General features: G+C 40.5%; 1 protein-coding gene across 2 annotated transcripts; it reads left to right on the forward strand.

The window, feature by feature from the left end:
- Nucleotides 1-97: 97 nt before the first annotated feature.
- On the forward strand, nucleotides 98-22,195 carry MRE11 (MRE11 homolog, double strand break repair nuclease). Of its 2 annotated transcripts, none has more exons than XM_061457876.1 (20): nucleotides 98-116; nucleotides 578-692; nucleotides 1,161-1,293; nucleotides 3,760-3,920; nucleotides 4,540-4,627; nucleotides 5,357-5,498; nucleotides 6,827-6,941; nucleotides 7,946-8,131; nucleotides 8,608-8,779; nucleotides 9,498-9,578; nucleotides 10,118-10,244; nucleotides 13,693-13,793; nucleotides 15,445-15,618; nucleotides 16,780-16,842; nucleotides 17,734-17,986; nucleotides 18,923-19,006; nucleotides 20,023-20,075; nucleotides 20,667-20,734; nucleotides 21,131-21,209; nucleotides 21,814-22,195. In XM_061457876.1, the coding sequence occupies exons 2-20, from the start codon at nucleotides 652-654 to the stop codon at nucleotides 21,859-21,861; spliced, it is 2,169 nt and encodes a 722-aa protein (XP_061313860.1). In that variant the 5' UTR covers nucleotides 98-116; nucleotides 578-651; the 3' UTR covers nucleotides 21,862-22,195. The 2 variants fall into 2 exon arrangements, with proteins under 2 accessions (XP_061313860.1, XP_061313861.1); XM_061457877.1 differs by having other exon boundaries at nucleotides 3,779-3,920.
- Nucleotides 22,196-23,674: the final 1,479 nt, after the last annotated feature.

The raw sequence follows: 23,674 nt of genomic DNA on the forward strand, positions 1-23,674 counted from the left end.
ATTGGCCTTCGTGGTGGCGGCGCGCGAGAGGAGGGAGGTACGGGTGTGTGTGTGCGCTTCGGGCGGGGCGCCATGGAAACCGTGCTGGGCGGCCGATGGCCGTGCTAGGCCCGGAGGTGAGGGATGGGCCAGGTCGGGCCCCGGTTTCTGGCGGAGGGATTGCGGGCAGTGCTCCGCTGCGGTTCCTGCACTGGTTTCTGCCCTGCGCTCCTGGGCCGCCGTCCCTGCCTGCGTCGGTGCCGAACCCGATGGCGGTCGTGCTCGAACCGGTGCGCTCCCGCCCTGCCCCCTGCCCAGTCACGGCTTTGCGGCCGTTCTCGGGAAGTTGCCCGTTCCTTGCATGTTTCCGGGCGGCCTTTCTACTCGGGGCAGTGTGAGGAGTAGCGCGCCACGACCGGGTGGCCGGTGTGAGAGTGCTGGTGGCACCCCGCGAGTACCATGTGTCTTGTGCGGTAGGGAACGGCTAAACCAAGCACGGGCCTCCTTTACCTTGAGTTCTTTTGCAACGGTAATTCCCAGTCAAAGACTGGGTAACTGAGCGCTCGGCTCATCATGCCCTCCCTTTTTTGTCTCTTAGGCTCTTTCTAGCATCTATGAAGATGGAAGCTTGCTTTCTGACCTGACTTACTAAGCACTGTCCTGAGCCTTTTCATGAAGAGTCTTGGTACGAAGATGAGTACCATCAACTCACAGTAAGCTCCTGTTGTCTGCAGCTCTGACATATAAAATAGAAAGTTTTCTGTATATTTGGAATGAGATTTGTGTTTTCATCCAGGTCCTTATGGTCATCATATTTGCTTTCATATAAAGGTAGATTGCTAGTGCAAAGAGAGAAACTGAATGTTTGTTCACTGAGTCTTTTTAAGGGCAGAAAACATGCAAATGATTCCTTAGGCTTTGTTAGACACTTCAGAGAGATGGTTGCAGCCCTTTGTTAAAGTGTGATGATTGGAATAACTGAATTTGGTTGGTTTGGTGAAGTGTTGTTTGCAATGAAAGTAGTGAAATGTTTTGAGAATATTACAGGATTTATTTTGATAGAGTTTTATCAAAAAATTGTGTACTTAATGATTTTAAGCAGAACAACTTCTGTTACTAAAATCTGGGTTGAAATTAATAAGTATATTGCTTTCTAACACAAATTTTCTTGTCTTACTCAGGGATGATGAAGATACCTTTAAAATACTTATTGCTACTGATATCCATCTTGGCTATATGGAGAAGGACCCAGTGCGTGGAAATGACACGTTTGTGACTTTTAATGAAATTCTGGACCATGCTCAAAAAAATGAAGTGAGTACTGCTTTGATAGTGAGACAGTAGAAAGCATGTTCCAATCTGCCAGAAGCTATAAAGTTTCAGCCTGGTGTGTGATCTTTAGTAAGACTTTTGTAATTTAATTTGCTATTGATTGCAACCACTTACTTTCAGTTGTAGTATAAGGAGTGCCTATTCCTGTGTGAGAGCTTTCTTAATGAATTATAACCCAGTGTTTTCAGATTGCCCTGGGGAATGCTAGCAACCAGGAGTGCCACCAGTAGGGTGGGCAAACAGGGTGTGATGCAGCAGTTCATGCAAGAAGGGGCTGAAGCTCTGTAGCTTCACCAGAGGGTGATGGTGTTCAGCTGGCAGAAAGCCATGGTCTCTCCAAGCTTTGCACACACCGTGACTGATGCAGCTGCACAGACAGCTCTGGTGGGAACAGGCTGCCACCCAGGTGTCTGGCTGCAGGCTGTGCCCTGCTCTTGTGCCAGTGTGGGATGGCAGCAGTGAGCAGAGCTGTTGGGGGTGTGCCCATGGAGAGGAACCCCTCTGCTTAGGGACAGAGAGAGCTCTGGGAGGAGCTGAGTAGAGTGAGGAGTATTAGGGAATGTGAGGGTGGGACAGACTGCTGGAATCACACCCTGGCCTGCCCTGAGACAGGCCTGACAGGCAGACAGGACACATGACATGGAGGATTCCCTGTCCTCTCTCCTCCTGTCTTCTGAACATAGTGACAATAGCAATTAGGGCAATAGCAACATAGAATCATAGAATAGTTAGGGTTGGAAAGGACCTTAAGATCATCTAGTTTCAACCCCCCTGCCATGGGCAGGGACACCTACACTAAACCATGTCACCCATGTGACATGCACAGCCGTCGCATATTTTGTGCCTACCCCAACTTCCTGTGAGTGCTTTTCCACAATAGGTGTGAGGCTCTGCAAGTGGTATGCAACAGTAATGACGATGTTCAGAAAGGACGATGGTTCCTCTGGCTTGGAGGTGTCACCAAGTTTAAGCCGACTTCCACCCTGCATCAAAACTGCTTCCACAAAAAAAAAAGATGGGTCATTGTCACAGGAGACTTCCTCCTGACAAGAACAGAAGTCCCAGTTGCTCACTCACCCCAGTTCTTTGGAAACTGGAGAAAAGGAGGCTTAGGGGAGACCTCACCACTCTCTACAAGTACCTGAAAGGGGGTTGTAGTGAGGTGTCAGTCTCTCAAGTAACAAATGATAGGACAAGAGGAAGTGATCTCAAGTTGCACCAGGAGAGGCTTAGTTTAGATATTAGGAAGAATTTCTTGACTGGAAGGGTTGTCAGGCATTGGAACAGGCTCCCCAGGGGAGTGGTTGAGTCTCCATCCCTGGAGGTATTTAAAAGACAGATGTAGATGTGGCACTTAGGGGTGGACTTGACAGTGTTAGGGTAATGGTTGGAGTTGATAATCTTAAAGCTTTTTCCAACCTAAATGATTCTATGGTTCTATTTTAAAGGATTCAGTGCTTCTGACTTAAAGTATTTGTAATTTTTATGACAATGGATTTTGTTTGTTTGTTTTCTAATGTTTCTTCAAAAGCTAAATATATATGCAGTCACTGCAACTAGTACCTTCTCAAAGTAATGTGGCAAGTCCAGAGGAGGGCCTTGAGGATGATAAGGGGACTTGAGCACCTCCCATATGAAGATAGGCTGAGAAAGTTGGGGCTGTTCAGCCTGGAGAAGAGAAGGCTGCGTGGAGACCTCATAGCAGCCTTCCAGTATCTGAAGGGGAGGGACTCTTCATTAGGGACTGTAGTGATAGGACAAGGGGTAATCGGTTCAAACTTAAACAGGGGAAGTTTAGATTAGATGCAAGGAAGAAGTTCTTTACTGTGAGGGTGCTGAGGCACTGGGATGGGTTGTCCAAGGATGTTATGAATGCTCCATCCCTGACGATGTTCAAGGCCAGGTTGGATGGAGTCTTGGGTGACATGGCTTAGTGTGAGGTGTTCCTGTCCGTGGGTAGCAAACTACCTTGCTCCGTGGGACAGGACATCCAGTTGGAACTGGATGATCTTAAGGTCTTTTCCAACCCTAACTATTCTATGATTAGCTACTGTTTTCTTCCCACTAGGTACCACAGCAATGAAAAGATAATGTATGTCTTCATGCCTGTCAAAGCAAATGCTGAGGAGCCAATCCAGAGACCCGTATTAGACACTTCACTGGTTTTTCGTTTTGGTTTTAGTACTGTCAGCTGTTTTCTCCTGTAGCTCTTCATAAATGGGTCTCTTTGGGTTTTGTTTTGATGTAATGAGTAATTTCACTTAATGTTCGTTTCATGAGGAAATGATATACCGTGTCTGCAATTACCACCTTGTTCTACCTAAAAGTCCAGATATGAGGAGATACGTGGAACTTTTTAGACAAAATGACTTAAACTACTTGCTTAGAATTCTTCCAAGGCAATACAAAATGTTGTATTAAAATAATAAAGCTTTTTGTTACATACAGGTGGACTTTGTTTTATTAGGTGGGGACCTTTTCCATGACAACAAACCTTCCAGGAAAGCAGTACATGCTTGTTTGGAGTCACTGAGAAAATACTGCATGGGGGATCGTCCTGTTCAGTTTGAAATACTGAGTGATCAGGCTGTTAATTTTTATAACAGCATGTAAGTATCTTTTGTAATCTTTGTGAGGTTTGGTTTGCATCCCTCATAGGCATGTTGGTTTTTTTGTGATTTAAATCATCTGTGTCTGGAACTGTGATGTTTGTTTGGAACAGTGCACAGGATGACTTCACCTATCATCTTCTGTAATCTAAGTCTATAAAGGAGCAGACACCATTTTTTGAGAAGCCTGTGAGCGTGTTGTGACATTGGTTACATTCGTGTAATGTATCATTTCTGACCTGCAAGTGCAGTGCAAGTAAACCAGTATCTGTGAATCACTGTGGTAAATCAGCAGAGTTCTTTGTGTGTAAACACTGGTTGCACAGCCCAATCTGCTGCTCTTGCATGTACTACACTGCATGTTGTACAACTTTTTTCACAGGCTTGCTCTAAATAGCATCTTTTATTACACTGTTCCCAGTGGGAAGTGCTGTTCCAGGCCATGAGTAAGAACGTTCTTACACTGTGCAGCTGAAACTTATTCATAGCCACTTAGTGCTTATTTGTGCTTCTGTTGTGATGTATTTGAGATGATGTTTGTTTGAAGAGAATATTGGGAGCTGTCCCCAGATTTGCAGATAGCGTTTAAGTTTGGTTTTTTTTTTTTTTCCTTGTGCAGGTTTCCATGGGTGAACTATCAGGATCAAAATCTCAACATTTCTATTCCGGTGTTTAGTATTCATGGCAATCATGATGATCCCACAGGGGTAATTATAATTGTACTCTACTGTTATATTGCAAAAATAATATTCTGGAAATAGAGATGTGAAAAACCACAGTTCTTGGAGAACCACCTGATCCCTGGCAGTGTTCAAGACCAGGTTGGACGAGGCCTTGGGTGATATGATTTAGCGTAAGGTGTCCCTGCCCATGGCAGGAGGGTTGGAACTAGATGATCTTCAGGTCCTTTCCAGCCGTAACTATTCTATGATTCTATGATTTGCTCCACTCTCCAGATAAATACTATGTTGTCACTAATTAACAGAATTGCTAAAGATATGCAACTCAAATATGACATGAAAAAAGAGAATGGAAAGAGGTTAAGGGAACCATATGAGTTCCATCCCTGGCAGTGTTCAAGGCCATGTTGGATGGGGCTTGGAGCAACCTGGTCTAGTAGAAGGCGTCCCTGCCTGTGGGCAGGGGCTTAGAACTGGATGAGCTATAGTTGTTTGGAGATTTTTGTTTTGTTTTTTTTTAATGATTTAATGTTTAATTTCAAGTTGTTCTAATTAAGTAAGACTTGTAAGGAAAAGGGGTTTGCATCTCTATCTGTGAGTACTAAAAAAAAAGTCAGTGTATGTGGTGGGGTTTTCAACTGCAGAAGTTACTTAAGGGAAGATATTCTCTCTCCCTTTTGGGACTGTTTCATTTAGACTTTGAAGACTAAGTGTTCTGTTCAAAGCTTTTATATTGTTTCTTGATATTTTCTACAGGCAGATGCACTGTGCGCATTGGATATTTTAAGCTGTGCAGGATTGCTGAATCACTTTGGACGTTCAGCTTCTGTGGAGAAAATAGATATTAGTCCCATTTTGCTGCGTAAGGGTAGAACAAAAATTGCTCTGTATGGCTTGGGTAAGTATCAGCCTGCCAGACTGTGGCCAGACTGTTCATGTATCACTGGAGTTCAGTAAGTCTAAATTAGGTTGGAAAAAACATACAGCACTGCAACAAGCATGAAGGTCTAAGTAGCACTAAATGAAAACATCAGCTCTGTGACAGTGTTAGGGTTCTCCTCCTGCTGCATTGACACTTGTTGACAGGTTTTTTCCTCTGTGTCATTGGTTTGTTTTTTGTTTGTTTTTTTTTTTATGTAATTTAAAATAAATCAGTAACTTTATTTCTGTATTTCTATTGATCTTAAATGAACAATGCTTAAGTTAGCCAGAGATAGTGCATGTGTTTTGAGTCAGGCAGTCACACTTTTAAATTCTTACTGTTGCGTTAATCTTACTTCCTCCTGCTTAAGTAAAACGTAAGCACTGTGTGTTCACCTGTCATTTTGGTTATATTTAAAAACATAAACTGCCTGAGCTCTAAAAGTTTGCTGGATGTCCTAAGGGTTGGTAGTGAGAGTGCTAATACCAAAATATAAAGGTTTTCAAAAGCATTTGAATTTTAATATCCAAAATCATTACTGGGAAATGCAGAAGCTTTCTAAAGCACAGGTGTTGCTGCATGAAAATGCTTGAGATGTTCCTTTGAGTTTGTGCCAGGATTATATACCCTCTTGACTTTCTCTGGTTTAGAGAGCACTTGTTCTCATACAACGTATGTAAACTCCATATGGTATTTTATTGAGATGCATCATCAACCCTGGTTATGGATGGTTGGTTGGTTTGTTTTTTCTTTGTTAAAAACATCAAGGAATTAATCAGTCACACACAGTTCAGAAATACTGCTGTGTGGGAAAGCACAGACTTTGCATAATTCATGACTTGTTCAGTAGAGAATTTCAAAGTATGCTTAGGAAGTCCATCTCTGCTCAGTATTATGTGGTTTTGGACTCCACTGTGCAACCAAATATACTTCTTACTCTGTCAACAAGGAACAAAACACCTCTTGTATGACTTTTATTCTGTCCCTAGTCAGTTGTTCGGCACAGAATGCTGGCAAGAGGTCTCAAACCAGAGGCAGGTAATGAAGCTGCTTTTAGCAGTTGTTTAAAGATGTATTTTATGTTAAAATGTCTAATGTTTAGAAGCCTATCTAGTAAAATAGCCAAGTTATGCTTTGATATGTTTAGGTTCATAATTAGACTCATGGTCATGAAAATGAAGATCTGATCTTGGCACAAAGTTGTGTTCTTTATGCTCTTTTTAATTGAGCCACTAATAAAAGTGCTATCAAATAGTTAGTTTACCACACAAAGATAATTTAGTGTTTTGTTTTGTCCACTCCAGGGGCTATTCCAGATGAGAGGTTGTATCGTATGTTTGTTAATAAACAAGTAACCATGCTGAGACCAAAGGAAGATGAAGATAGTTGGTTTAACTTGTTTGTGATTCATCAAAATAGGTAACAGTATTGAATGAATTAGGGTGACTTCTGAACTTACTGTGTTACTTCATTAAACTGTCTTGAAAAGGATAGGTGAGGAGGCCAGCTGTACTAGTTGCTGGTTCTTGTGAGTAGCTTGTTTCTTTGGATTTTCCCAAATGCAAGCATTGTTTTACAGTTCTTTACAAAAGAATCAGAAAGGAAAAGTGTTGGAATAAATGAATTTAAGAATTTTGGGAAATCTCTTCCCAAACTTTTATAGTTAGGGGCAGTGGAAGGTTTGTAGTGTAATATGTATATAATAAAGTCTTGTCTTAGAGCTGAAAGCATTAAACTTCATATAGTGTTTTCTGTCCTTGTTTGGACTATGATTTGAGGACTACTGTATCTTCCCTTACACTGCTAGACTTTACAGTTTGAATCCAGGATAGGTGGCATGTGCTCTTTCTGCTTACACACTTCCAGCAGTGGTAGTAGGAACAGGTAGAGTTATTTTCCAAATGCATTCTTACAGTTTTTCCTCAAGGGGTGCATTCCTCATGGGAGAGTAGCAGAGAGGCAGGAGTAAACAAATACAGTTCAGATAACCCTGAGTAATGATCTCTGTCCAGTAGGTTAAATGAGCTCACTACTCTTTCATCTCCTCTGCCTTCTGGAAAGGGATGGGGGGGTGGTATCTCCCATATCTGTTTAATTCAGTGTTTTTTACCCCACCATTAAAAACACCATGAGGTGCTATAAAAGCATTCGTAGGGGAAAAAAAACCCTAAAGCCTTGCAAGTAAAGTAAGAAAAAAAGGGAGATCTGAATAAAAGGGAGCAGAAAACAATGAGCTCTTTAACTAAACTCTTTAAACAATTGTGTAAGGAATAAATGTGGAGAGTAACTGATGTGACATGTACTTCAGGTGTTTTTGCTGGAGTTTCTGTATCACTTTAAATCTCCCTGAGTTTGTCTCCTGCTTCACTCCCCCCTTGCTCACTTGCTGCACATTCTAATTATTTTTCTCTTTTCTTGAACAGGAGCAAACATGGAGCTACCAACTACATCCCAGAGCAGTTTTTAGATGACTTTATTAATCTTGTTGTGTGGGGTCATGAACATGAGTGCAAAATAGCTCCATGCCAAAATCAACAGCAACATTTCTATGTTTCTCAGCCAGGAAGTTCAGTGGTGACATCTCTTTCCCCTGGAGAAGCTGTGAAAAAGTGTGTGATATTTTCTTGTTCTTATTTATCCCTTGCCTTATGTCTGTGATGTATTGTGTTTGAAAAAGGAAAAATACTTCTATTAAGTATGAAAGGATTTGTGTTAGAATGTGGATTAGCTTCAGAGTGTGATAGAACAAATTAAGTAGATAGAATCAGTGCCTAGAATAACTTTTGCTTTACTTAGGATTAAGCCTAACATCTGAAGCAAATGGAATTTACCTGAGCAGTTGCACCCTGATAAATTGGCATACAAGGAACTGTGCTCATGTGCTGTGTATGGAGCAAGGATAATTAAATATAATAGAACTAAAGTTTGGCAGGGCCAACCCTGAAATAGAGATTCAGGAATTTCCTATAGCTTTTTAACTTTTGTCCCTGAAAAGTAAACATAAATTGGAACCAGTTTTTTAATCCATAGATCTCTGATATTAATTTTGTAGGAAGTTACTTGTTTCCTTCCTTTCTCCTTCTAGACACATTGGCTTGCTGCATGTTAGAGGGAAAAAAATGAAAATGCAGAAGATTGCTCTGGAGACAGTGCGGACTTTCTACATGGAGGATATTGTTCTAGCTGATCATCCAGATCTCTTTAATCCTGACAATCCAAAAGTAACTCAGGCAATACAAGCATTCTGCATGGAAAAGGTAACTTGTAATGCTAACAGTATATGGACAACAGTGTATGGACAGGGAATGGAATCTGTGACTGGCTTTGAGCTAAAAATGAGGAATCTTGTGTCTTTCTCCAATTACTTGAAAAGAACTTAGGCTGTGTTTCCACAGGAAGCTAATTCCATGCCATTCACTGCAGTCTTGGCTTCCAGATTCCTTGGCTGGGATGACTCATCGAAGTAGGCTGTAACTGCTTTATGGGGCTCCATATCATCTTTGTATGAAAACTCCCACATAAGACTGGGGCACTGTTGGATGTGCACTTTGGAATCAGCGTAAATGCATGCACCTAAATCCTGGGAGCTGGGCTGTGCAGCCTGAAGGGGCAGAAGTAACGAAGCAGGTTTATTAATTGATATAAGTTCTTTTGTACAAGTCCCTTTCTGCTTTTCCCTGGAACTAGAAATATAGCAAAGTATAATGCTTATAAAGTAAAATGCTGAGTGTTTACTGATGTAGGTACTGCTGTACTACACTATAGCTGAAAAATAAGCTTTTTATTATGACTCCACTCATTCTTACGGGTTTTGGTTGAATCCAGCTGTGGGTTGTTCAGGAATGAGAGCACATCCTATAGCACTTCATTTTCATAGCTCCCCTGCAGCTGTGGATGTATTTTAAGCTATGTTTGAAGGTTTCATACATCTGTAAGAGAACAAAGGGGAACTGAAGTTCTAATTCTGTTTCACAGGTTGAGATGATGCTAGACAATGCAGAACGAGAGCGCCTGGGCAATCCACGCCAGCCAGGGAAGCCTCTCATACGATTACGTGTAAGTAATTTTTCACTCTGGATTGCTTTGGTTTGAGAAGTCACTGAGCTTCAAAGCATAGTCGTGCTCTAGCATAAACACATAATATATTAAATGTCTTACTGTGTACAGGCAAATATAAACCATCTTCATACCATGACTCCATTTACCTGTGGTACAACGAGTATTCCATGGTAAAGGATGAGACTGGTCATAAGTGTATGTCAGTGCTGGTCTGAGCATTAGACTGCTGGTATAATTTATGGAAGCCTTCCTGAAGGTTTCCATAAATGAAACTGTTTTTTATTATTATTATTGTTGTTGTTATTATCCGTTAACTATTCTGCATAGTATGGTAAAGCATTAATTTTAGGTTGGCTTGTTTTTCACTTTTCCTTTGAAGGGTAATAAACCCATCTTCATACAATCTTAAAATGGTTTGTGTTGGAAAAGACTTCAAAGATCATCTAGTTCTAACCCCCTGATCATGGCCAGGGACACTTGTGTGGCTTCTCTATTTCTGTTAATTTCATATCTAAATTTTTCCTTTTCTCTCTTAGGTAGATTATGCAGGTGGCTTTGAACCATTCAATGTCCATCGGTTTAGCCAGAAGTACATGGATAGGGTGGCTAACCCAAAAGACATCATACATTTCTTCAGGCATCGTGAACAGAAAGCAAAAAATGGTAATTATAAAGGAAGTGTCCTGGGTTCAGCAGTAGCAGTCATTTTTCTCCTTAGTAGCTGGTGCTGTGATTTTTGACTTTCAGCGTGGGAACACTGCTGATAACACCGATGTTTTTAGTTCTTGCTAAGTAATATTTACTCTGACCAAGGATTTTCACAGTCTTATGCCCTGCCAGGGAGGAGGGGAAGCTGGGAGGAAGCAGAGACAGGACACCTGACCCAAACTTTCCAAAGAGGTATTCCCTACCACACCATGTTGTGCCCAGTATATAAACTGGGGGGAGTTAGTTGTAAGGCCCAGATAGCTGCTTGGGTCAGGCTGGGTAATGGTTGGCAGGTGGTGAGCAATTGTATTCTCTCCCCTTGTTATTTCCCTTATCATTACTATTGGTGGTAGCAGAAGTAGTTTTGTATTACACCTTAGTTCCTGGGCTGTGCTTATCTCATCCCGTGGGAGTTGCATTCTTTCGATTCTCCTCCCCATCCCTTCGGGACAGGGGGGAGGAACAAGATGGGGAGAGTGAGTGAGCAGCTGCATGGTTCTGAGTTACTGGCTGGGCTTAAACCACAACAGTTAGGAATCATTGGGTTGCTTAGGTTTTCATTCTAATGTTATTTTGTAACCCAGCACTTGCAAAGGCTTGGTGTCTACCATCTAGTGTGTTATAGGAGAAATAAGGATGCAGAGTCTTATTTAAGAGTATATATTGCACAGGTATTTCTGCTCTATTTCTGGGTTTGTCTAAAATTCTTGTATTTAGCACAGCATCTTCTGATAGCTATTTATAAATAATTCTTTGGCCTTAGACCATAATGTATTGCTTATGGTAACACACATAGGCCCCTGCCAGACTGAGTTACTCCATGATTCTGTGGTAATTACCATGAAAGGTGTTAAACATCTCGCTCCTGAGACCTCTCAGAATGAGGAGTGTTGTGTTTGGACACTGCAGGAAAAGAAAGGGGTGTTGTGCATTTCCCCCTTTGTTTTTTCTTTTATTTCATTGCTGTAGTCATTAATTTGTTTATTCCTAAAATAGTCATTGAGAGGGTGGGCTTGAGAGTTGTTTGTATATTCAGAAAAACCCACATCTGAATGTAGGACAGGATTTTGTCTGCCCTATTTCATTACATGTCTGAGATGTTCTTGGCTTGTCTGTTCCAGGTATGGCTCTATTCAAACATTTGTGCAAAACAAATAATAGCTGTTACTGTTGCAGCATTCCTTACTGCCTAGAATTTTTCATAAATGGATAATTGGGCAAAGGCTGAGAAAGTTGGGGCTGTTCAGCCTGGAGAAGAGAAGGCTGCGTGGAGACCTCATAGCAGCCTTCCAGTATCTGAAGGGGGCCTATAGGGGTGCTGAGGAGGGACTCTTCATTAGAGACTGTAGTGACAGGACAAGGGGTAACAGGTTAAAACTTAAACAGGGGAAGTTTAGATTGAATATAAGGAAGAAGTTCTTTACTGTAAGGGTGGTGAGGCACTGGAATGGGTTGCCCAGAGAAGTGGCAAATGCTCCATCCCTGGCAGCGTTCAAGGCCAGGTTGGAGGAAGCCTTGGGTGATAGGTGTCCCTGCCCATGGGAGGGGGTTTGGAACTAGATGATCTTAAGGTCCTTTCCAACCCTAACTATTCTATGATTCTATGATTCTAACAGATGTTGCCCAAATACTGGATTTATAATAGTTGCTAATGAAGATGCAGCTTGCACAAGAACAGACTGTGCTAAAGAACTGTTAATATTTCACATTAGCACATTATAAGTACTCCAATTCCATTGACAGTTTTTACGTACATGGTCATTTTTATGGAGTTCAAAACCTGTTTCATGAATAAAAAATGCTTTTAGTGTTTTTTTTTTAATTATACTTTATGATCTTATTTTGCTTTGGTTTATTTAGTAGTTGTGTAATCTCATTAACATTTCAGAATACAACGTAGGTACTGCTGTTATCACATTTCATCAATGCATTTTAACATTCCTTTAACTTTCCACTGCATGTGCATCTCTGCTTCAGGAAGGGAATGTAAAAATATTATCTTGGTTCTTGCATTGTTTTATTAGACATCCTCTAGAAGGGATGTGGCTAATAAATCAGTCAGAATTTTCAGTACATGTGTTCATAAAGCTGTGGTTCAGTACAGGTGATGTTAAGACTTCATGAGTTCAGAAGTTGTTATTGTTCCTTTTAGCATCATAGAATAATTTGGGTTGGAAGGGACCTTAGAGAACATCTCATTCCAACCCCCTGCCATGGGGAGGAACACCTTCCACTTAGAGCAGGTTGCTCCAAGCCCCGTCCAACCTGGCCTTGAGCACTGCCAGGGACTGGGCAGCCACAGTTTCTCTGGATAACCTGTGCCAGTGTCTCACCACCCTCATAGTGAAGAATTTTTTCCTAATATCTAATGTAAATCTCCCCTCTTTCAGTTTAAAGCCATTCCCCCTTGTCCTATCCCTGCATGCCCTTGTCAAAAGGCCCTCTCCAGATTTCTTGTCAGCCCCTTTAGGTACTTGAAGCTGCTCTAAGGTTTTCTCTCCAGAGCCTTCTCTTCTCCAGTCTGAGCTGAGCAAGCCCAGCTCTCTCAGCCTGTCTCCATAGCAGAGGTGCCCCATCCCTTTGATCGTCTTTGTGCCTTCCTCTGGACTCATTCCAATAGCTTCATGTCCTTCTTATGTTGGGGCCTCAGAGCTGAATGCAGGACAGCAGGTGGGGTCTCACGAGAGCAGAGTAGAGGGGCAGGCTCACCTCGACCTGCTGGTCACACTCCTTTTAATGCAGCCCAGGGCATGGTTGGTTTCTGGGCTGCAAGCGCACACTGCTGGGTCATGTTGAGCTTCTCATCAAGCTGCTTTTTGTTGTAGCTGCTTATGTAACAAAGCAATGGTTTGTGTATGGCAGATGTCTGGAAGCAATCTGTAGTCAATTCAGATTACTCTGCATGGTTTGTGGTAATCTCACTTGATTACCCCTTTATTTTCTGTCATTCCTACCTTGCTGCCTGAGAATGGGGGACAGCCATTATGATCCGTGAGCACTTTCCACTAAAAATCAGTCAATGTGTTTTGGAGGAAAACTTCTTCCCTAGTAACGGAGTCATGTATGAAAAAAGCCTTGTGATTTTATGGGTCCTTTGATTTTCTTCCATTTGTGAACTTCTAGAGTACAGTTATAGTAACCTTCAGGACATAGTGTTAAATTTGTAATTCCAGACACTTGGGAGTTAGAAGAACACTTTGCTAGTGATAGAGTTGTCTTGTACAGTTATTGCATCTGTTCACCTGTGTTTCCAAATAGACTCCACAGTTAGTACAAAAATCCTTTACATAAACAGGGACCACAGTTCTTGAGGCCTATATTAATCTTTTTTTCCTATTCCTGTCAGTGGGATGATAAAAGCTACAAATGTGGGTGACAGTGCTGCTGTGCTTTTCTATTCTAGACAATGATCTTAATTTTGGGAATCTGGTTAGCAGACCTTCTGATGGGATGACACTGAGGGTGGAAGACCTTGTGAAGCAGTATTTTCAGACAGCGGAGAAGGTATCTGTCCACCTTTTCTGATTTGTTTTTTAATGGAGTATAATCTTTTTCTTTCTTTTTTTTTTTCTTTCTTAATGGAAATGATGTGCCATGAAAAGACTGACATTCACCAAAAAGTGGATTTATATCATATGTGAGTTCCTGTATGAAGTATTTGTCTTGAGTTGACAACTGTTGTGTGTGTAGGTTGTATAGGGTATGTGAACACATGCTGATTTGAGAACATTATGGTAACACTTCATGTGAACTTGGCAGCGTCTGCCCTGTACTAAATGACATGTTATGTTCTTACAGGAGGAAAATAGGAGGCAGCATACTCTGAATAAGAAACTACCTGAATTTTCTATAGGGTCAATGCGAGACTATACCATTTACTATTACCAGCTGACTTGGAGTAACCTGTTACTTCGCAATATATTTTGACATAGTTCAATTCTATATTTTATTTAAAGCAGAGGAAGAAAGAAGAGAGCCCCCTCCAGTAGCTTGCCATCTCCCTACCCTTCCATTAAACCCAATTTATTTCCCTTTTCAATACCAGAACAGTAACATCTCAGAGGTAAAAAAAAAAACAACAATAAATTAGTGAGTCAGATGCCCAAATATTTGATACAGATGATAGAATCACAGAATGGTTTGGGTTGGAAAGGACCTTAAGATCATCCAGTTCCAACCCCCCTGCCTTGGGCAGGGACACCTCACACTAGACCATGTCAGCCATGGCTCTGTCCAGCCTGGCCTTGAACACTGCCAGGGGATGGAGCATTTACCACTTCTCTGGGCAACCTGTTCCAGTGCCTCACCACCCTCAAAGTAAAGAACTTCTTCCTTATATCTAACCTGAGTTTCCTATAAGTTTGAACCCATTATCCCTTGTCCTATTGATCAAGCATAGTATTCAGAAGCCATTAGAGCAAGGATTCCTGAGGTAAAGGTACCCAAGTTACATCATCTTGCCAAAAATACTGTATTGGGAAAGCAGGTAGGGTAGAGAAGAGAATAGCTGTAAAACAGCACGAGTAGCATCTACTACTTTTACTAATTAATGTCCCTAGTAATAGAGTATCTTGATAAAGGCCATTTCACTTGATGGATTCATGAGAACTGTTGGTACTTACAGGATTGCAATTCAATAGGGTGGACTTCTGCATCATAGCTCTTCATGCTTTATAACAATGATTTGTTCTGTGCTGTAACTGCCATTTTTTAATATCAGAATTCTACAGTAAAATTTAGCATCTGCAATAATTCAGGGCCTGTTTTTAATAGCATTTTTATGTCTCTACAGGTTGATCTTTAGTTAAAAAAGGGAGGGGAGCCAAGAAAGAATACAGGTTACCATCTCTCAGTAACACATTTCAGACAAACTGTTTTAGAAATTATTAGCACTGTAGCTTCTTCACTGTTCCTGAAACCTTTTTGAGTCTTGAAAATACTCTTAAGTAGGTACAGCATGTTGCTAGCAAGAGGATTGTAACTATATTATACAAAGTAATACGTTTGCTTATTTCTGTGCTTTTCTCTGAAGTCTTCAATGCATATTATTGTTCTTGGAACCATTTTAATGTAACATTTATGTGAAACAGCAGGAATATTGCTGGTGTTCTTTGGTAGATGCTTCTTAACAAAATGTTTTCCCCCGATTTTAAAGAAAGTACAGCTTTCGCTTCTAACTGAAAGAGGAATGGGAGAAGCAGTGCAGGAGTTTGTGGACAAAGAAGAAAAAGATGCCATAGAAGAACTGGTGAAATTTCAGCTGGAAAAAACACAGAGGTTTCTTAAGGAGCGGCACACTGCTGCAGAGGAAGAGAAAATAGACGAGGAGGTAAAATTCTGTTAATGTTAATCTTTTAGGAGAGGTCAGGACAGAAAGCAAAATAAACAGTGTTCAAACCTGGTTTAGTAGATTTCCCTGTGTGAGGAGCATGTGCGGTGACTTGCCTCTAGTTGTTTTCTGGAGTTAGTAAATACGGTGATGGAGTTTCAGATACATAGTGTAAATGCTTGTATTGAAAAGTACACAGGGCGTTGGTTATGCTTTTACTGATTCCCACTTTATAGGCACATACATATGTAGAAAAGATCTGTCACTCTCCATAGATCTGTATGTATATCTGTTGTGAGAAAGATGGTAGATATGCTGTATTCTTAGGTTTTTCATATTGGTTCAGGGAAGAGTACAAGAACAGGGCAAACATAAAGGAAACCTATCCTTCGGGGACTCTACTAGCTTCTAACTTCTTGAAGCTCAGGGTCTGCCAGAGACAAACTTGATTTATGTGTATCAAGTAATCTTTAAGAGACTTCTCTACTTGTTGAGCTACCACATGAGCCCATGCGTTCAGTTGTAATATTCAAGCATTGTGTGACAAGTTGTTAACTGTGCACTGTGTAAAGAATAATTTGGTGCGGAAGGTTGCATCTAGCTATTTTCTTGTTGATTGATTGCTTTAAATCATGGGGGGTTGAAAGAGACCGTAAAAAATCAGTGCCTGTAGGCTTTCTGTGCCATTTGAGGGGGCTGTTTGTCTTTTGGACTAATATTTTCTTACTGTCCACCCATTATATCTTCTTCCATACTTGTCAAGTTGAGCTTTCTTAGTTGTACATGTATTGCAACGTTTGTCTCTTCTCAGTGTTGTTCTCTGTCTTGCTTCTTCATCTGTACGCCTTGTCCACTTACTCGTATTTCACTGTTCCCTATTGTCAAATCTGTTACTTCTCTTGAACGCAGAATCTTCTACTTCTCATCATGTCCCAAGCTTTTTTTCTCCCCAGTGATGTAGCTCCAGTAATTCATAGAATGTGAGTTTCTTAAACTGCAGGACAGCATGAAAAGGCTCTGAATAAACTAGAGTTATTCCTGTGCTCTTCTGCCCCTCTCAAATGTGTTTGATGTAACAATTCGGTGCTCATTAACACTTCTGTGTTTTGATTATTGTGTGAAATGAACTGTTATTTTGATGGGAACTCTTTTTTTATTCAGGTGAGAAAATTCAGGGAGAGTAGAAAAAAGAATGCTGAAGAAGAGGATGAGGAAGTTCGTGAGGTAACTGCTTTGAATTTTGAACACAGAGGAGGAATAGAATAGAATGGTGACTTCTGCATACACATGAAGTCTTTTAGCAATACTTCAACGTTGTCCTTGCTAAAAAGTGCCTGTCTGCCTAGGGAAGATTAGCAAGTCTTTCTAAAATCTTCCTTAGTATCATGTGTGCCTAAGCTTTTGAGATCTCTTTTGTGCAGATTTGTGAATGTGAATGTTCACTTGTTCTTGCTTTAAACTGAGGTGAAACCAGACAGGTGGCCTTGAGAGATCTTTCAGCTTAAACTGTATGTGATCCCATCACCAGTGGACATGGGGATGGGCTGTATGGAGTGATATTACTGGGACAAACTGGTTCTGTTGGTAAGCCTTTAGGTATTATTATCCTCATCAGCAATCTGGGAGTCTTAGATCTTCCAGAAATTGATACCTAGATTGCATGTCTTTCCAAAGAGAATTGCCGCCCCTGATAGTACTGGTGCTCTTTTGTCTTTGCAAGCTGTGTGACTGGAATAAGATTCTGAGGAAGAAGTACAGCTGGGGTGAGATCCAGTTCTCCTCATCTGAGAAATCTTCACATGAACTAGTCTTAAGAATCCACTGTCATCAGTGAGGATCGGGTCTCCTCTGAGCACATGTACATAGCTGACATAGGATGACAAAGTATCATATGAACTAGCTCCACTCTGTTGTCAGAGCTACTTTGTATGTACACATCTAAAATAGGCTAAATCCTGTCCCTGTTTTTTGACAAACCTCCTTGCCTTCCATAACACTGCATTGGGTCTTCTAAGCTTCAGTGGTTTAGAACTATGTATCACAACAAGGATTTAACAATGGTGCATTTCATTGTTTAAGAGTCTTTCTTCAATAGCACTTATTGTTCCATTTCAGGCAATGACCAGGGCTAGAGCCCACAGATCTGAGGATGCAGTGACCAGGGCTAGAGCCCACAGATCTGAGGATGCAGTTCTTGTCGCAGCCTCCAGTGATGAAGAAGCCATGGATACTGGGATGAAAGGCAGTGGTGATTCAGATGATGGCTTTCCTGCAACACTGACCCGAGGAAGGGGTCGAGCAAGAGGTAGGGCAAGAGGTGCCAGAGGACAAAATCCAACAGCAAGAGGTTCGTCTCAAAGGAGAAGAGGTAAGAAAAGCTTCACATTCTTTGTACTGCAGTTATTGACTCATTTTTATTTCTTTAAAAGGCTACTCTCTTCTGAATCTTCTATCAACTGGAAATCTGGTGCTTAAGGACTACTGGGGAAAGAAAATCGTTTCAGATATTTTTATTATCATCTTACATAGAGTTGGCTGTCTTACAAAGCTGAATTTATCACTTTTTCATGGGGTGGTTAAAACAAAAATGTCTTGCTTCTTGCTTCCCAGCTATAGAAACATAACAGACTCTTAAAAGGTTCATTATTGGGAAGATGTGTGCAGTGAAGTGCATGGCTAAATCTTTGTTACTGCTATAGGTTTATCAATATAGAGAAGAGGTGCAGATTGTCTCTAATGCAATTTACAAGAGACTTCATTGTTTCTAGGGACTGAGGAAATGGGGAGTGTTTCCTAAGCAAAAAGCATCAAATAGCTGCTTGGCTTTGTGTGATTGTGCACTTTACAGTGGTAGCAGTACTTCTATTAGATTTGTACTTCCATTATAGTTGTACTTCCATTATATATAAAGAAAAGATGGGACCTTGCAATAACATACTCTTTTGAGTTGTCTCAGTAATACTCCCAAAGGTCTAAGAGCACGATGAGTTGAAACAAAGGCAGTTATCTTGGGACTGATTTGGTTAGTGCCTTCAGACGAGCTCTGTGAGAATGTGCAGCAGTACTGGTGTGATCACATCAGAGCAGGGGCATGCGTGTGAAGAGGCTGTGTCTATGGAGCAATGGACACTTGACTTGGAGCAGCTCTTCTGCACATAAGGAGGGCTTTGGTTTGAGTTAGAAAGTGAGTGAGTAATGTAGACAATATAGGTTTTTAAGTGACTTCCCACTCAGTTATGATCGGCTAAAGGGAAAAATAAAATTACCACTGAACAGATTTGCATTTTGTTTATTATCCCTACAGGAAGCAGTGGCCAAGAGTCAGCTCCTAGCAGCAGAACCTACAAGCCTCTATCTGTGCCTGCCAAGAATATGTCTATTATGGATGGTAGGACTTTGATTTGTTCGTAGCTCTAATATGCTTTCTCAGATTGTAATGAAGATGTTTGTTTAACGATGAAGTGCCTAGATTGCCTTTATTTCTATTAGTCCAATTCAGCTGTGAGAGGTTCTTTTGGGTCTAATGAAACAGAACCAATGATGAGAGAAAGACAAATGGAGGGGAAGAACAGAATAGTGATATCCTGCTGCCATGGAGTAAAATGAAATGTGTCAGGAACTTCTGTCTAGACATGGAGATAGGGAACATCTTACTGTATGCAGAGCCTTAAGGAATAAGCATAGAATGAATGCAACTTAACAGTATCTATTATATGTAGAATATTCCTCAGTGGATACAAAGTTTAAACTTGATTGATGTTTACACATTTGTGAGCTTTAATGCAAATCCATTTAGTCTTATGTTGTAGCAAATTTTGGGAATGCTGGATTTTAATGGGGAAGAGAAACTTACCTGTGATTTAAACCACATGTGTGAGAGTAGCCCTTCCTTGCTCCAGAGGGGAGAGGCTCTGAGGAAACAGCACATTTAATCTTGAGCAATAAAGAAAAAAATACTGTTCACAAATCTATACATGAGACTTCACAAACTGCCTAAAGGTAGAGCTTTAAATTAATTAGCAGATTACCTAGATTTGAAATTGAACAGCAAATGACCTAAAATACTGCAGATAAATCGATGTTAGCAAATATCTAAACTATCAGACATACAGGAATATCAGTTACAATAATATTTTTCTCCTCTTAACTGAAGTTACTGAAGGTTTTTCAGCAGAACTGGGAAGCACCTGCTGCTGCACAGCAGTGATAGATCCCTGGGATGTCGTGCTCTAGCAAAGGCTTAATTTATGTTTTGGGTTGGATTTGTGGGGGTTTACTTGTTTGTTTTACAGGTTGTTTTGTAGAGGAAATGCCTGCTGTGCAGGTCTTAAATAAAACAAATGATAAAACATCAGCATGTAATTGTGTGAGCACTTTAAAAATATTACATTTGTTTTATTCTAGCCTTTAGGTCTTTGAAACCAGATCCCTTGAATTCATCTAAATCTTACTCTGAGGTAAGAGTTCACTTTTGCATGAGTAAAATTGTGCTGTCTTTTGATTTGAATAATAAATATATGGTCAAAATATTAGCCTTAAACCAGGAGATGTTCCCAAACTGTAAACTCCAGCAGCAAGTTTCTGCATGGTCAGTTGTAGACCTTTTGCACCCTTTCTTGCTATCATGTTTGTCTGAGAAAAACAAAGACCAGGGGTTTTTTATTTGTGACCATAGCCTACGATGCAGACTGTAGGTACGTGAGTATTTTGGTGAATTCTGCACTATCAAAGATCTGAAGAGCAAAACTTGTGCTGTATTTGTACATTGTCCAGTACTAGCCTGGAGCCCTGTCTCATATATATATATATATATATGTGTGTGTGTATATATATATATATGTATGTGTGTGTATATATATATATATGTGTGTGTGTATATATATATGTATGTGTGTGTATATATATATATATATATATGCATATATATTATAACAAAGTGGGAATACAGTTGGAAAACCCCCAAAGGTTCTATGCTGTAATGCTATGCTCTCTATCACTGTAAGAATAAATTCTGTGAAAAAGCTTTATAAATGGTATTTCTTTTCCAGGATATTATAGATGATGACTCTGATGTAGAAGCAGTTTCTACTGCTTCTTCTTCTAAAGTCAATCTAAGGTTGGTATGTTTACTTCATGATCACTACCATAACTGATATATCTCTGATTGGCAGTCATCAGGTCCATGGATCTGATCCACTGTCTGGAAAACCAGATTTTTAAGACTGTCATATCACTATTTAGAAAATTTATTTTCTTTTTTTATTATTATTATTTATTTTTTAATTATTCTTTATTAATGTGGTAGATCTTTCTCTAACAATAAATTGGTCTACTGCTTGAGGTAAGCTAGGTCAGAGCTTTAGAGTTTGGGAATTTGGGTTGTTCTATTTATGTTACTTCTCTTTGTTGTTAATCTCTGTATTGGTGGTCCAAATCTAAGATGAAGGGCAATTTATTGAAATATCTGGTAATCAAGAACATGCTGATGCCTTTTCTTTTTGTATGCTTCGAGGTTGTCGTCTACACCTTCACTTGGTAAAAGCGGTTCACAAAGCCAGACATCTAGAGGAGTTGATTTTGAGTCAGATGAGGTATGGTAATAGAGGTGTCTTTTTACCTTTATTTCATGTAAGTTCCTGTAACTTACTGTTCTAAGCTACTTAAATAAAGCATTTCAGAGGAAAATAGTTTTGGTTATTTTGTTTGTTTGTTTTTTTTCCCCCCTCACTAACAGAACTAGATTATTGCAACGAGCTTTACTTAGAATCTGTACAGAATCATCAGATACAAGGCTAGAAGGGACCTCAGAAAAATATCCAGTTATTTTTCCCTTCAGTTCTTAATCAGTTCATTGTCATTCCTGACATGTGTGGAATAGGTTATTTTGCCTGTGGAAGAAAGTAATTGTAAATCTCTCCTAGTGCTTGGCTGTGTCCTTTTATTTGTTGTTTAATTTTTTCATATAGAAAGGAAGTATTATATAGATATATATATATGGGTTTTTTGCACTTGTGAATGACTGATGGCCTTTAAATCCATAGATAATCTCTTTCATATCACAACCAATAAACCCAGGTCGGTCAGAAAACATGGAGTAATATGACCAGACTTTCTAGTTTAATCTAAAAGTGACTGTATTTTCTATGGCTCTAAATTCATCTAGTTCAGTAACATATATCTGTTTACAAATTGCAGGATGAATTTGATCCATTCCAAAGCACTGCAACATCAAGAAGAAAATAAGTAATTTCTGGCTTGCTATACAAGAGAGACCATGAAAGATAGTGAAGAGGATGGAAAGCAGCTTGCAAAGCGTTCTCTTTATGACATTTCTCTGTAAATGCCTTCAATTTTCACTTCTATGAAATGTTTTTGGTTTTGTTCTGTTTTGATTTTTTTCCAGTGGCACCAAATTCGGTGTAGTTTGGGTTTTGCACTGCTGAATGCATTAGACACAAGTGTCTGATAATCTGAAGTACTGCCTGAAGCTGCAAGTTCTTTCTAAAACTTCTAAAAGGCTGTTTTGTTTTTGGGGTGATACTGTAAATAACAATTATATCTTTTCTATAGAACTCTATCTCTTGGGCTTGAATTTTGCAGAGGAGTAAATTTATAGTAGTACACAAGTATGGATATGGGCATGGACTTTGTCAGCGCAAGAGAACTTGTACTTATTTGCAGTTTTCTATGCATAGAGTTGTAAACTCTGAAGAGTAACACTTTGACCTAAAAATACAGTTTTCAGTATTGAAGCTGGAAGATATTTTAATACTTTCAGTTCTATGAGGAAAACCAAGCCCACTGTTGCGAAATGTCACAGTATATGGAAATGAATGCTACTTTAGAATTAAAGAAGTATCAAAGGGTACTCTGTTTGTGATTACAGCCTGTTGCAGTGCTTCAGACTTCATTTTTATAGTGTGTCTGGGTGACTTATATTCTTCTTACACCTTTGTTTTCACCAGGTCTGTTTTCTAGTTATTTTGTTAAGGGTGTTATTGCAAGGATGGTTTTGACTTTTTGATGACCTGAATTCATGAGCCATATACCTTTATCTCAAACATTTTCTAAATACTTTCCACTTTATAAATTACCTCATTTCACAAATACCTTTTACAGAAGTACCAGATACAATTACCGAATCCTGACATTCTGATGCAGCTGCTTCCTTTGCTGCCAGTGGGTGCTGGGAATGGTGGAGTAAGGGTGAAGTTAGTAGGTACTGAGCTGACGAATCCATTACAGCCTGTTCATACTGGGGTATGTTTAAATACAAACAGAAGCAGAATGGTGGTGGTGAGAGCACATGGGTGACATGGGAGAGACATAACCCAGGGACCTTCCTCTGTTTTTTTTCCATGACCCTTTGGGGGTTTTTGAGGTGGGCCTGCCCTGTGTGTGGTGGGACCCTACCTCCTCTGGATCACAAGACACTCAGCCTAGCTCCGAGGAGCATGGGCTTGGGCTTCATGGGAGGAGATTCCCATTCTCTCCCCAGCAGCCTGGCTGAGGAGGTGAGGAGAACGTTGCCTGCTCTCCTGGAACACACCTGGTCTTCAAAGGCAGCGGTGGCTTTGGCTGCATATGCCAGGGTATCTTGCTAGAAACGAAGAATCAGACTGGGGGAGTAAATACACAGAACTAATGGGTTTTGCCAGTATATGCATTACAGTACAGGGGGCAGGATCTGATTAGATGTGGAAGAGTAACAAGTAGAATTTGAATGTCAGAGGATGGAATACCCTTATGCACTGGTCAGGAGCCCTGAAAAGGAAGAGGCCTGGGAGCTGCTGGAGCAGCCCAGTGGGAAGAGACAGGTGCCTCTGCCTACTCTCTTCTCATCCCAAACCTGCACCAGAACACTGCCCTATCCCACTTCCTCCCATTTTTCCCAACTTTTATGTTACATTGTGAGACTGTTTTTCCTGGCAGCATCAAATCAGGGGCACCTCACTGGTCAGCTGCTTCCAGGCTGGACACAGATTTCTTCTCTCTGAAAGGTCACAGTTGACTGCTACCTTAGCAGTTCCAGCAGGTTCTCTGGAAAGCTCCTTCC

Source organism: Pezoporus flaviventris, unplaced genomic scaffold (genome assembly GCF_033815535.1).
Source record: "Pezoporus flaviventris isolate CSIRO_AGI_PZ_B2104156 unplaced genomic scaffold, CSIRO_AGI_Pfla_v1 ptg000025l, whole genome shotgun sequence".
Taxonomy (NCBI): domain Eukaryota; kingdom Metazoa; phylum Chordata; class Aves; order Psittaciformes; family Psittacidae; genus Pezoporus; species Pezoporus flaviventris.

What these genes read in the sequence shown, in the direction of transcription:
- MRE11 (XM_061457876.1), top strand. Translation starts at nt 652, where the DNA reads ATGAAGAGTCTTGGTACGAAGATGAGTACCATCAACTCACA. An exon ending in AATTGCTCTGTATGGCTTGG is followed by an intron (nt 5,499 to 6,826) that starts GTAAGTATCAGC and finishes TGTCCACTCCAG; the next exon opens with GGGCTATTCCAGATGAGAGG. An exon ending in CCTGGAGAAGCTGTGAAAAA is followed by an intron (nt 8,132 to 8,607) that starts GTGTGTGATATT and finishes TTCTCCTTCTAG; the next exon opens with ACACATTGGCTTGCTGCATG.